A 13,211-nucleotide genomic window follows, 5' to 3' on the forward strand; every position below is an offset into this window, starting at 1 on the left:
TTTTATACAACATAATGGTATCTTTTTATTGTTTGTTTACATTTTAGGTGTCAACCTAGAGTACATATAAACATAATCTGACAAAACGTCAAAGAATACATCAAATTAAACTTGACTATAAAAAAAGAACTACAGTCTGCTAATTCTGGTCACCTTGACATAAAATTTGTCTATCTATGACCTAACAAGTAAGTACCATGGATTTAAAAAATAAATAAATAAAAACACACACACAATACATTCATTATCATTCACTGATGAAATGAGCTTCACATAAGGACTAAATACCTCATGTTTTTATTCAGAATGATCTGCATGTAATCTGTATTGGACCTGATAAATGTTCAGGGACTCGTTTCTGTCATCTTCAAATATATTTCTGTTGCAGTCGTTCGAGGTACAATAAAAGCCTACTTCCGCCATGCAAGAAAAAAAAACATGACATACATACTAAATCCTATTTCTCAGATAGAAAAGTTCAATTTGTCATAATTATGAGTTCATTAACTTTTTTATGCCAATTTCTGTCATAATTATGACAAAAGTTGAAATTATGAGCAAATGTTTTTTTTTTTAACTTTTTATCAAAATGATGACAGAAATTGGCATAAAAAAGCGAATGAACTCATAATTATGACAAATTGAACTTTGTCATAATTATCAGTTCATTAACTTTTTTTATGCCAATTTCTGTCATAATTATGACTAAACTTAAAATTATGAGAAAATTTAAATTTTTTTAACTTTTTATCAACTTTCACAATAATGATTTTTCATGTCATAAAAAAAGCATGTAGTTTTTTCTTTTGTTGCATAAATAGGCTTCCATATAAGTTACAGAGATTTAACAGGGTTACAAGTTTAAAGAACAGTCTTATATTCATTTAAATCCACTCTTTCAATAGCATATCTTAACAAAATTCTAATTTAATTGTTAAAAAATGATCTCTTGATGTTTAAAGATGGGGATTATCTGCATTGTTTATGTTTTATTTGCCATCCATCATGAAACATTTAAGTGATATGCTTAATATTGAAGGAATATTCCTAAATTCAGTACAAGATAAGGTCAATCGACCACATTTGTGGCATAAAAATCGAGATTACGGTGAAGCATTTACAATGAAAGTAACGGTCAACTTTTGGAGAATTTAAAAGCAGAAATGTGAATCTTATCATTTTGAGCTCTAAAGCAGTTTAAATCATTTTTACAGTTGTTAAATATTGCTATACTATTGAAATAGCGGGCATTTTAACACTTCCCTTCCATTGTAAATGTAACCGTAACTTTTTTTTAAGGAGGGACAAGAGGAAATTAATGTTTGTGATAATCAACATTATGCCATAATTGCTGTCGACTGAACTCGTACTGAACTGTATTTCTTTAATGACTATTTTTAGAGGAGAACTCATTTCCCTGTCATTATAATATTACAATTATTGATGTGACCGCATGAAAAAAAGCTTTCCTGAAATTGTACATTTTGACCGTTATGCGTACATCAACAACATGTGATGGCGATGAATAGCTTATACATTACAAATCATGATAATAAAGTTCAAGGCATTCTAAAGGCGTTTTCTAACAGTATTCAAAATATAGGGGACACTGTAAAAGAAACTAAAGAGATTTAACAGTATAATCTCAGAGTGAAGCTGCTGTGTAGCTCAACCTGGATTTGCTCGCTGTGGTTTTCTTCTCCTGCTCTCGAGACACCCACCTGCTCACTGATGCTTTCACACCTCTGCTCGTAACCATGCAAACCCTAATGATGCGTCTTGATGTCTCTAGCCCTTTCCCCTTTCTCTATCACACAGTCTCAGTATACGCTCACGTTTCCCCATTCAACCAGGTACTGGACTTTTCCGTCCGCCGTCACGCGTCTGGCCAGGATCCGGACGGCGTCACCTCCCCCCCATCCCATGGCCGTGGGCCCCCCCATGCCGACCGTGCTGGGGTAGGGTGGCACGTCACGCAGGAAGAGAGAAGGACAGCTTTCATACCGCTGTCCGGGTGGGTGACCCGAGGACAGAGAGAATGGAAGGCAGGGGGCTGGAAGTCGACAAGGGTCCTCTGCACTGAACAGAACAATTACACAGACATGCAAAAAGTACTCAATTTGAAAGAACAGTTCAGCCAAAATCTAAATTATATATATATATATATATATATATATATTTTTTTTTTTTTTTTCTCAAAGGGAATTTGGAAAGCATCCTTATACAGATGTTTTCTGTACAACAACAGTTTACAGCAAAAAAAAAAAAAATCTTCGTATTTTTGTCTTATTTTCCAATAAAAATATCTTAGCATTCTTAAATCAAGATACACTTACTTGAGAAGCAAAATTACTTCAGATATTAAGTCTTGTTGTATGACACATGTATATAAATTAAGTGAGTTTATGCATAAAACAAGAAAAAATATCAGGCAGTAGGGTAAGAAAAATAAACTTAATTTAGAAAATTTTTCATTTGTCCTGTTGTCATCAGAAACTGAACGAGGATCTGTTGTCAGTGATTATAATGGGAAAAAAATTATTTGCATTTGCATTATTTGAAAATTATTTGCCTTTGATGCGACGGCGACGCTACGCTTACGTGTAGGCAAATGTCATCCATTAAAGGGTTAGTTCATCCGAAAATGAAAATGATCCCATAATTTACTCACCCTCAAGCCATGCTAGGTGTTTAAGACTTTCTTCTTTCAGCCAAACACAATCACAGTTATATTAAATAATATCCTGGCTCTTTTAAGCTTTATAATTGCAGTGAATGGTACCATTTCTTTGAAGGCCAAAAAAAGCGCATCCCTCCATCATAAAAGTAATCCATACGGCAGCATACGGCTCCAGGGGGTTAATAAAGACCCTCTGAAGCGAAGTGATGTGTTTTGTCAGAAATATTTTCATATTTACAACTTTATAAACTGTAATTACTAGCTTTCAATATTTTATATTTATTTGATATTTGATATAGAAGAGCTAGGATATTATTTAATATATCTCCGATTGTGTTTGGCTGAAAGAAGAAAGAAATGGTGAGTAAATCAGGGGATGATTTTCATTTTTGGGTGAACTATTCCTTTAAGTGACTGAACACCCGTGGGCGGGGCCTGTGGTGTGACGATGTATATCTATTTGTCCCTGTCTTGCATTAGAGGCAGTCATTCCCAAATGCATTTGCCCGTATGACGTTGCAGATCCCGCAATATCAAAACAAGCCATTTTTTTTATTAAATAAATTCTTGTCTTTAATGAGGAGGATGATTTAAGCTCTGAAACTTGCAGGATGATTTAATAGATCAAAGAACTCTTATATGTCAAAAGATCAAGGCAAACTTGATTTCTCATTTCATGACTCCTTTAAGCATGAACTCACTTAATACTGATACATTTTTCAGAAAACAAGACTTTCTTAAGTAATTTTCCCATGCAAGTAAATGTATCTTGATTTAAGAATTACTAGATATTTGCAATGGAAAAAAGACAAAAATACTAAGTAAGAAGTATACACACTGTTGCTGTGTTATTATGGTGGTCCTTTTTGGAGCTTGATACCTGCTGATGAGCTTGAATAAAGCCTACCACATACCGGTTTGGAACGTCATGAGCTGAGTAAATCATTTTCAGAATGACAGTAGCATTATATACATCTCTAAATGACTTCAGTGCATACTTTCTTTACAGACCTGTAATGATGCAGAGTTCTAGACAGGTCCTGAGATCCATTGTATGAAGGGTGATAGAGCGCAAACATTCTCTTGGGAGGTGAACTGTAATACATAAAGACTTTTTTAAATAAATGAAACAGTGATTATGGTTCATAGTATGAAAGCTTGTTACCGCTATGGAATTAAAAAAAAGGTAATTGCGACTTTTTATCTCACAACTCAGACTTTTTTCTTGCAATTCTGAGAAACAAAACTCAGAATTGTGAGATATAAACCTGTATGTCTCAAATGCAAATTGATAACTTGCAATTCTGAGGAAAAAAGTCGGAATTGTGAGATAAAAAGTCGCAATTGGTCTACTTATTTAATTTTCTTATTCCGTGGCAGAGCCAAGCTTCCATATTTGAAAATGTTATTGTTTTTCATTTTAACATGCAACTAACCCCAAACTCATCTCTTCCTCTGGTTTTCTGGGGTTATACAGGCTTGTTCCATCAGCATAACCGTGGCAACATGGCACTAGGTCAATAGCGTTTGTCGCAACTCCAGTTGGGCAAGTCTAAAATCACATGATTAACTGTTATAAATAACAAACATGATCAGGTTAAAACGCATATTCACCAGGATATTCCAAAAAAATAACTTTTCGTGTTCTAAGGAATAAATAGTCTTATGTATATACTATGGAAGCTTGTTTCAGCCATGGAATAAAAAATCATCTCACTATTCTGACTTTTTTCCTTGCAATTGCGTGATTTAGTCGCAATTGCGTATTATAAAGTTAGAATTGTGAGATATAAAGTCACAATTGCGTATTATAAATTCAGAATTGTGGGATATAAAGTCACAATTTCTGGTTTTAAAGTCAGAAGTGCAAGATATAAAGTCACAATTGCATGTTATAAAGTCACAATTGCGACATATAAAGAAGCAATTGCGTGATATAAAGTCAGAATTGCCTGATATAAAGACACAATTTTGAGAGAAAAATAAATCGGTGGTGGATACAAGCTTCCATGATAAAATAATTAAGATAAAAAATACAGCTGAAAATATTTGACTGATATTATTTTATAACTGAGGTTCATTATAACTTTAAATTAGACTGCAAATGTCATAAATGCAGAAATGCATTTATTCATGTCGCCTGTATGCCTGTGGACTCTTGTTATTATTTATGATGATTATTAAAAAAATCTCTAACAGAATTGTTTCTTGTTCATAAGTGCTGGAAAGCACAAAAGAAAATTAGACTTTCAAATGATATTAGGTGATTTCTGCCCATAGTCATAAGATTTATGGCTGTGTTAGCCGTGTAATACAGCACACAGTGGGGGAGAAGCGATGGTGCCGTGTGACACCACTGTGAGGACGAACTCGTACACATACTGAATCAAAATGACTGCATTATTCTGTGGTACATATCATACCAAAGTCAATTGACAATAGCAGTTTGATACAGCAGCTCAAAACTAGAGATAGCATTATAGTGTCATTATAGTGTCCGATCATTTGGAAATGATGGTAATGAACAATCACATTAACTGCGTGAGGTTTGGTTAGCTTTGGCTGTTAGCCCCTATTGGTAGATATCCTTACTACAACCATCTCCATGCAAAAAGCATTATTCCTTATTGAAAACCATTTAAAAATAAGTGTGTATTATGACAAAACATGTTTTTTTTTTTGCTAGCAACATATAAATACATATAAATAATTTAAATGTTGCTTGCCACACTAAAGGAAACTGTGGTAAAATAAAATAAATGGTATTTTGAAATACATATTTTTATAAAAAAACAAAAAAAAAACATTAACACAAATGGTATTTTAAAATATAGATTTTTTTATGTAAGATGTATAAGGAAAACAAAGTAACTGAACTACCTGTGCAGAGCAAAATAAAATAAAAAGAAATGGGACAAAACGAGATAAAAAGAAAAGCAATTGCAAAACAATAACAAATATTTTTTTATATGGATTATGGAAAAAAGCTACTAAAAGACTACATGTGCAATGCAAAACAACAACAACAACAAAATAAAGAAAACAAGATTTAATTATTAAAGACTAAATTTAATTAAAATAAAATACTATGACTCCTACCCAAAAAATGTATATGAATTAATAAAAACATAACATCAAAATGTAATTTTTTTGCACACTTACCCGATGGAATAAGAAAAATTGTTGTCTTACAGTCCTAGTCTTAGTTTTTTAACAAACCCTTCTCAAAATGGAGGCATGCAATCATTGTGTCTTTGTGACAGACCTTGTTGATCAGTGTTGCATGTTGCAAAAAATAAGTCAAATGAATATGAAGAGAAAAACAAACCCAAAAGGTGATGCTGGGTGTCCTTCATGAATGAGTAAGTCTCAGTACTGATGCAGGGGAGCTTGGCCTCTGCCAGACATCTTTTGATTGCTGCTGTTAAAGGCAGACGCACTGACCTGTGTCTCTGTGACCCGGCGCTTTGATTTACGGGCCTCCGGACCCACCGCTCTCCGCTGGCAGGACAGTGACGTGGGGCTGGAGCAAAGACGACAACTGATTTTTGAGCTTGGCAGACACGGTCACAAAAACAGTCAATAATTATTTCAAATATGAAATATTATATTAAAATGTGTAATTTAAAATATCAATTATTAAAAATATATAAAACGGATTGTGCTTTTGTGTCCTGTTTTTTAGCTCGGCAAACATGGTCACATAAAACAGCCAATAATAATTAAAAATATTAAAATTATATTAATTGTTAAACAATATTTCATACTGGTGATGTTTTTGCATCCTGTTTTTGAACTTGGCAACCATGGTCACAAAAACCAAACAGTAATTGTTTAAAATATTAAGAATAAATAGAATATTATAAATATTGTTATAATAGAAATTATAAAAAAATATAAATCACACTGGTTCATTAAAATATCAATTATTTAAATATATCATACCGATGGTGTTTTTGTGTTTTGCTTTTGCGCTTGGCAAACATCGTCACATAAAATGGTCAATAATAATACAAAATATAAAAATGATACATTTTTATTATATTTAAAAGATTAAATATAATATTAATAATTATATTTTTAAAATATAAATGATTAAAAATATATATATGGTTCATATTGGTGGTGTTTTTGTGTCCTGTTTTTTGAACTTGGCAAACATGATCACAAAAAACAACCTAAAGTTTATTTTAAAAATGTGACTTTTGTGTTTTTCATATTTAGGAAATCATAAAGGTGAGTAAAATAATTACAGGAAAAAATATTTTCATTCCTTCAAAGTTAATTCTGCCTTGTGTTAAAGACAACCTACAGGGTTTTATTGTTACTATTTTGTAAAGTCTCCATAATCTTTCAAATAAAATTAAAAGACATTTTGTTTTTGGCTTATGTCATTAATCCCTCTTACCTTTTCAACCCTTCCCTTCTTATCAACTTGTGTTCATTCTGGTACTGTATGTAATTTATCCATTGTATTGCATTATAAAAATAAAATTCCTTTACCACATTTCTATCTTACTGATATCCTGTTTTACTCAGAAATAGTTTGTGAACTGCATTTAATGTTGATATGAAAAGAGCTTGATGTGCTCCTGCCTCTGACCTTCTCCTGTGGGTGATGTTGATTGGCTGTTCAGCGATGAAAGGAGATTGGTCCGATGACAGAGGGGGAGGAGCCCGAACTTGGAGACCGAAGAGACACTTCTTCTTCTTTATTTCCTTTCCCGAGACAAACCTTTACGACAGATCAAAATCACATTGGATTGGTATTCAACTGTTGTTCTTCAGGGCTCGCTGAAAGATTTTTATTTGTTCCTGGGCGTCTCACACTCGCCAACTAAACATCTGATTCAGTTATTTAAGTGCTAACATTTGAGTGGCATCATCCACAAACCTTGACAGAAGGAAAATGGAAATGGACTTTGAATTATTTATTTTGAAAGACAGAACCACCTTCAGCTATCAAAACACTATTTGTAGAGAGTGGAATAACACATGCAGAGTCACTTATAATGTAAAGCAATTACAGTAATGTTTTTGCTGATATTAATGGAAATATGTGCTATAACCCTATGAGCTGCCACATGGAAATCAAGCAGAACGGCAGTTTTCAGAGTATAATCTGTGTCTCACCTGTCTTTGTGGGAATTTAAAGCATTGAGCAGGTTTTGGCAACGGTCTTGCCTCGGTGTGTCCGACAGCTGAGGGATCAAAATATAGAGTCGAATGAAACGCAGTGTGTAACAAATGCATTTGAAAGCTTAAAGCTCAGATTGACCACAAAGAAAGAGTATTCAAAGTGAATACATTCACAACGTGAAATCAGAATTGACCTTTTTATTTCCCTAGACCTTACGAAAAAGCTCTATGAGTGCATGCTTCTTTCCTGTGTTGATGTATTTCTTATTGAAATGTCGGACGGGGACATATTGAAGTGCGTAATATTAGTCAATATCCTTTATGTCAAAGAAAGTAAAAATGATGGGCGGGTGGCATTTACAATTTATGGAGGAAAAATCCTTATTTAGGATAAAACATTATTTTTGCCCAATAAAATTAATATGAATAATATTTTGAATTATTTTTTTTACATTTCAGTTTTTCTTTCAGTTTAAGTTTTAGTCTTTTTTTATTGTTTTAAATATATATTTTTAGCTTTCATATATATGTATTTCTATTTGTTTTTTAATTAGTTACTAATGCAACATTTCTCATTTTCATTTGTTTATTTTTTTTAAGTTTAAAGGGATAGTTCACCCAAAAATGAAAATTCTGTCAGTATTTACTCGCCCTCATGTTGTTCCAACCCCGTAAGACCTTCGTTCATCTTCGGAACCGAATTAAGATATTTTTGATGAAATCTGAGAGCTGGATCACTCCTCCATACTCCTCCATAGGCTTCTTGAGGGATTGAAACTTGCCGGCCTCGAAAAGTTATTAAAGCCATCATTAAAATAGTCCAAGTGACTACAGTGGCTCAATATTAAGTTTATCAAGCGACGAGAATACTTTTTGTGTGCAAAACAAACATAAATAACGACTTTATTTCAACTATTCATTTCCTTCTCTGTGGTCCTCTAGTCAGTTAACGTAGTGTGATAGCGTAGAGCTACGTCACACGTAGGCTCACTATTGGCCGACGCTGGTCATGTGTGTTATGCGTGTGACGTACAACAACAGATCATACGCTGTTAAACTAGCAAACTGACTCGAGGCCCAGAGAGAAGGAAATGAATAGTTGAAATAAAGTCATTATTTTTGTTTGTTTTTTGCGCACGAAAAGTGTTCTCGTCGTTTGATAAACTTAATATTGAGCCATTGTAGTCACTTGGACTATTTTAACGATGTCTGTAATAACTTTTCGAGGCCGGCAAGTTTCAATCCCTCAAGAAGCCTATGGACTAGTATGGAGCAGTCATCCAGCTCTCAGATTTCATCAAAAATATCTGAATTCGTGTTCCGAAGATGAACGAAGGTCTTACGGGGTTGGAACAACATGAGGGTGAGTAAATACTGACAGAATTTTCATTTTTGGGTGAACTATCCCTTTAAGTTTTGCATCTAATATTTTATTTTATTTCAGTTTGATTGCAATTAATGAAAGATAATTTTAATGGTTTTAGTTGACAATAACAATACTGATTTATATTGCTCTGCCTCTAAAACGACTTTTGATCCAGTTTATGGTAAATAAAATAAGGTCCTGCAAACCTTTTTTCTTAATAAATATCCTGTTTCTTTCATAAATATGTCAGAAAGCAAAAGAAAAAATGCATTTGGTGTTTCATGTTGACTTAAAATTGAGCTGTGCTATTGACTAGGATATTTTCCTACCGTCCCAAGAAGCAAAGATTCCCAGTTTTCATTTGCAAAAGACATGATTTCATGATCAAAATCAAAATACTTCCTCTTGCAGCACAGGGAGAGGTGATACAACACCAAATGGGCCAAATCTACCCTGCAATACAACAGAATAATGATCATCAGAAATGACATTCAGCTCTTCAGATCAGTTCTTGATTCAGAACAGAAGTGCACTTACCAGGTCATTGGAAGCCTCTGGATGGTCTCTAGACCATTTGTGCACGATGAGCACTGGAACTGATAAAAGCTGAAAGGTGAAGCAGAGACACAGATGAAAAGGTTTAGACAGGATTAGCTTAGCAACCGCATGTGCTTAACAATGGCATCAGCCTCACCGGTCTCCATAGAGAAGAGGTTTGGTCAGGCACTGAGTGCAAGCTTCATGAAACCACTGCCCACAACTCCCACACTGCAACATCTTCAGATTCCACCTGGCAAAAGCAACATGCTTCAGTTTAGACATACACACACTCCTGAAACTAAAATGAACTCACTCTGAACTTGCTTCAATTGTTAGTTGTGCAATTCCTTTTTAAAGAATTGACTTCATACATTTTCTGCATATACAGTGCAACCAAAAATATGCATACACTTAAGACACACTTAAAATGTCTGAATGCCACAAGCCAAAATATCAAACCAATTAGCGTCTGCAAACAAATGACACTAGACCTTTTTCTCAGAACTAACATTACTTTTCTAACCAATTTTTGCTCAATGCCTTGTAATCAGCGAGTGTTTCTCTGAGTTTTACTGGATGCATGAGGTCAGATTTGCTTAGGTTCACAGAGCTGATCCAGCCGAATAACCACAGTTCATTAAATATAAACATGTTATACTAACATTTCACAAACCTATGTAGACCCCAGACCAACGTACTGAACATGTATACTTCAACTTACATTTCATATAGTTGAATTATAATGATGAACATCAAGCAGGGCCACAACTGTGTATAGACGGAGCCTATATAGAATGCAGTTAGAATGCCTCTCAAATTCAAGGTATTAGTGCAAAAATGCCCCGGTATGAGTTTTGTTTCATTTATAGGCCTAAATTATATGATCTAGTTAAGCAACATCACATGAGCAACGAGCGCAATATCACACAAGTGCTGTTTTTATCACAAATAGCATGAGTGCGAATGTGATATTGATTTTATATAGCAGTTTAATAAATAAGAAGTCAATATTGTGATATGTTTTACACATAATATTGTCTGTTTTTGCTTCATTTTTCCAACAAAAATATTACCTATTAAGCCAGAGCAGAATTGTTGTGGGTCTCTGAGCAACACAAAGCATTGTTTAATTTTTGAATGAATCCGTGTTTCGGGTGAACCAATGATTTGATTACCAAGCCATTAGGTGTGTTTGACTTGAAGCGGCACTGCCCGGACCGATCGGTGTACCGCAAAAGCGATTATAGCAAACGGCTCCGTATGCTTTCGAATTGCTTTGGTGGTACTTTGATGCCATACACCGATCGGTCTGCACAGCGCCGCTTCAAGTCAAACACACCTTTTTACTTCAGTCCGGAATGAATCAGCCGTTTGAACAAATCGAATGAATGAATGAATGAATGACTCAATGACTTCCGCATTTAGAGATTTAGAGCCACCTACTGGCAGTTTTATTTTTTTATTTAGACTATCATTTCATTGAAAAAATTATTTTATATTTTGAGGATAGTTTGCTTGAAAATGTTAATTCTGTTTACTGTCATTTACTCGTCCTTGTGTCGTTTCAAACCTGTATGACTTTTTTTCTTTTGCGGAACATAAAAGAAGATATTTTGAAGAATGTTAGTAACCAAAGCATTTTGGACTGTAAAAATATCTAAATACCAATTCAGATGCAGCATCTAAAAAAAAGCATGGCCGTTGTAGCCTTATGTGCTAAAATGCTTTAAATTACTGTATCTTTTGGGGGGTAATTTCTAATTAGTGATTTAATAGATTAATTAATCGGCATTCAAAGTAATGTAATCACATATTGTCATGTAATTAATTAGATTAAAAATTATAATCGCTTGGTGGCTCGATATCATATATAAAACATTTTTAGAATGATACATTGCTTACTGTTTTTGAAAGTAAGTCGTATGCATTATGTATTTTGTACAGATATCCGAATTACCGACTTTATTTACGTCCAGTATAAAACGAATGCGAAAACATTTTTAACACAAAACTGAATTGAATAACTTTTTTTTTCATTTCCTACATACTGTCCACAAACTACTTTTCAAAATAGTATATACTTAGTATATATAGTATATACTCGCACATAGAGTATATAGTTGTGCAGTCGCAGTACACTAATATTCCATTTTAAACATTGCCATAGTCATGTGAGAATGTTATAAGTTGGACTCACTCTCCTGGTCCAGCACAATAGCAGTAACACTGCTGCTGGTTAGTCAAGTGCTGCGGGTCCCAGTCTAAAGATGACAGCTGGTAGGGCAGCCGCACTTTCATGATCTGCATGAGCCGCGCGAAGCGTCCTCTTTTCAACGCTCCCCCTCTCTAGGACAGAACACAGCTCGTCATTACAATGTATCTCACCTCTCCGTGACATGCGCTCTCCTGTCATGTAAGCACATTTAACAGCGATTGAATTTGGAGAAGACACACTGAAGGAAGTCATTAATATTTGCTGCTGGGGGAGGGGGGGGGGGGGTGTTGGTGAATATGATTTTATCTTCAAATCAGCATGTGAGGCCTGTGAAACGAGCGCGCTGACAGACGGATTAAAGCACAGGCCCATTTAACGCAGCTCTACCACCGACATTACCTGCAGAGTGCTGCAATGTAACAAAAACGCAGTCAAGTGCAGTAAGCCATGGATACCCTCTACATCTCAGCGCAAGATTAAAGCCTTGTGTTAGGATGCCATCTGAAATAGACCTTGAATGCCGACGTTGTCCGTGTTTCTAAATATTCACTTCGGGATTTAAGCAAAGTACAACCTTTGTTGCGACTGCAAAGACACATTGGCGACATATCCAGCTACTGGGGTCAACTTCAGGTTCAATGGGTGGTGTATGGCACTCTGGATGATAACCTGGGGAAACAATGGATCAAGGAAAAACTGCAACATATGTAACATATCACTTTAAACACAAGGCCTAAAAATATAAGACAAATAAAATGAAAACCAAACCAAAGATTTAAATCTACAGGTCTGTATAATCTACACAAACAGTTTCTATTAGTTGAATTACCGTGGCGACATTTGAGGCAGTTTACGAGAGGTTCTTTAAGAGGCGGAGCATCACAGATACAGCACACATCCTCTCCTCCTGAAGAGACTGAACACAAGAAACAAAAAACAGCAACTAGATGTTTCAAAATATCTAGCACACACCAACATTTCTTTATTTTGATCTTTACTTTAGATTAACAAAAAGGTCACACTTTATATAAGGTGTCTTTAACTATTACAACAACAAAAAATAAGTACAATGTGCTTATTGTGTTCACTTTTGCTACTATAGAGGTTGGATATGGGTAAGATTAGAGACAGGTTTGGTAGGTTTAAGGGTGTGGTAAAGGGATAGTTCACCCAAAAATAAAAATGATGTCATTAATTACTCACGCTTAAGTCGTTCCAAACCCGCAAGACTTTCGTTTATCTTCGGAACACAACTTAAGATATTTTTGATG

The 13,211-nt window shown here is 34.6% G+C and overlaps 1 protein-coding gene across 7 annotated transcripts in view; it reads right to left on the reverse strand.

Annotated features, from left to right (window-relative positions):
• Positions 1 to 13,211, reverse strand: part of phf1 (PHD finger protein 1) — a 20,481-nt gene continuing 7,270 nt past the window's right edge. For 3 of the 7 annotated variants that reach the window (XM_077214684.1, XM_077214685.1, XM_077214686.1), the window contains exons 4-15: positions 12,770 to 12,856; positions 12,515 to 12,609; positions 11,923 to 12,071; positions 9,880 to 9,975; positions 9,723 to 9,791; positions 9,515 to 9,638; positions 7,814 to 7,881; positions 7,284 to 7,415; positions 6,125 to 6,203; positions 4,117 to 4,232; positions 3,692 to 3,775; positions 1 to 2,079 (exon numbers count right to left, since the gene is read on the reverse strand). In XM_077214684.1, coding sequence (XP_077070799.1) covers positions 1,821 to 2,079; positions 3,692 to 3,775; positions 4,117 to 4,232; positions 6,125 to 6,203; positions 7,284 to 7,415; positions 7,814 to 7,881; positions 9,515 to 9,638; positions 9,723 to 9,791; positions 9,880 to 9,975; positions 11,923 to 12,071; positions 12,515 to 12,609; positions 12,770 to 12,856 — 1,358 coding nt within the window. In that variant the 3' untranslated portion in view covers positions 1 to 1,820. The remainder of the gene's footprint in view (positions 2,080 to 3,691; positions 3,776 to 4,116; positions 4,233 to 6,124; positions 6,204 to 7,283; positions 7,416 to 7,813; positions 7,882 to 9,514; positions 9,639 to 9,722; positions 9,792 to 9,879; positions 9,976 to 11,922; positions 12,072 to 12,514; positions 12,610 to 12,769; positions 12,857 to 13,211) is intronic. The other 4 variants (XM_077214687.1, XM_077214688.1, XR_013197011.1 and 1 more) reach the window with 3 other exon arrangements.

This window comes from Siphateles boraxobius, unplaced genomic scaffold, assembly GCF_051911475.1.
Source record: "Siphateles boraxobius isolate OS27281-9 unplaced genomic scaffold, OSU_SipBor_1 68, whole genome shotgun sequence".
NCBI lineage: Eukaryota > Metazoa > Chordata > Actinopteri > Cypriniformes > Leuciscidae > Siphateles > Siphateles boraxobius.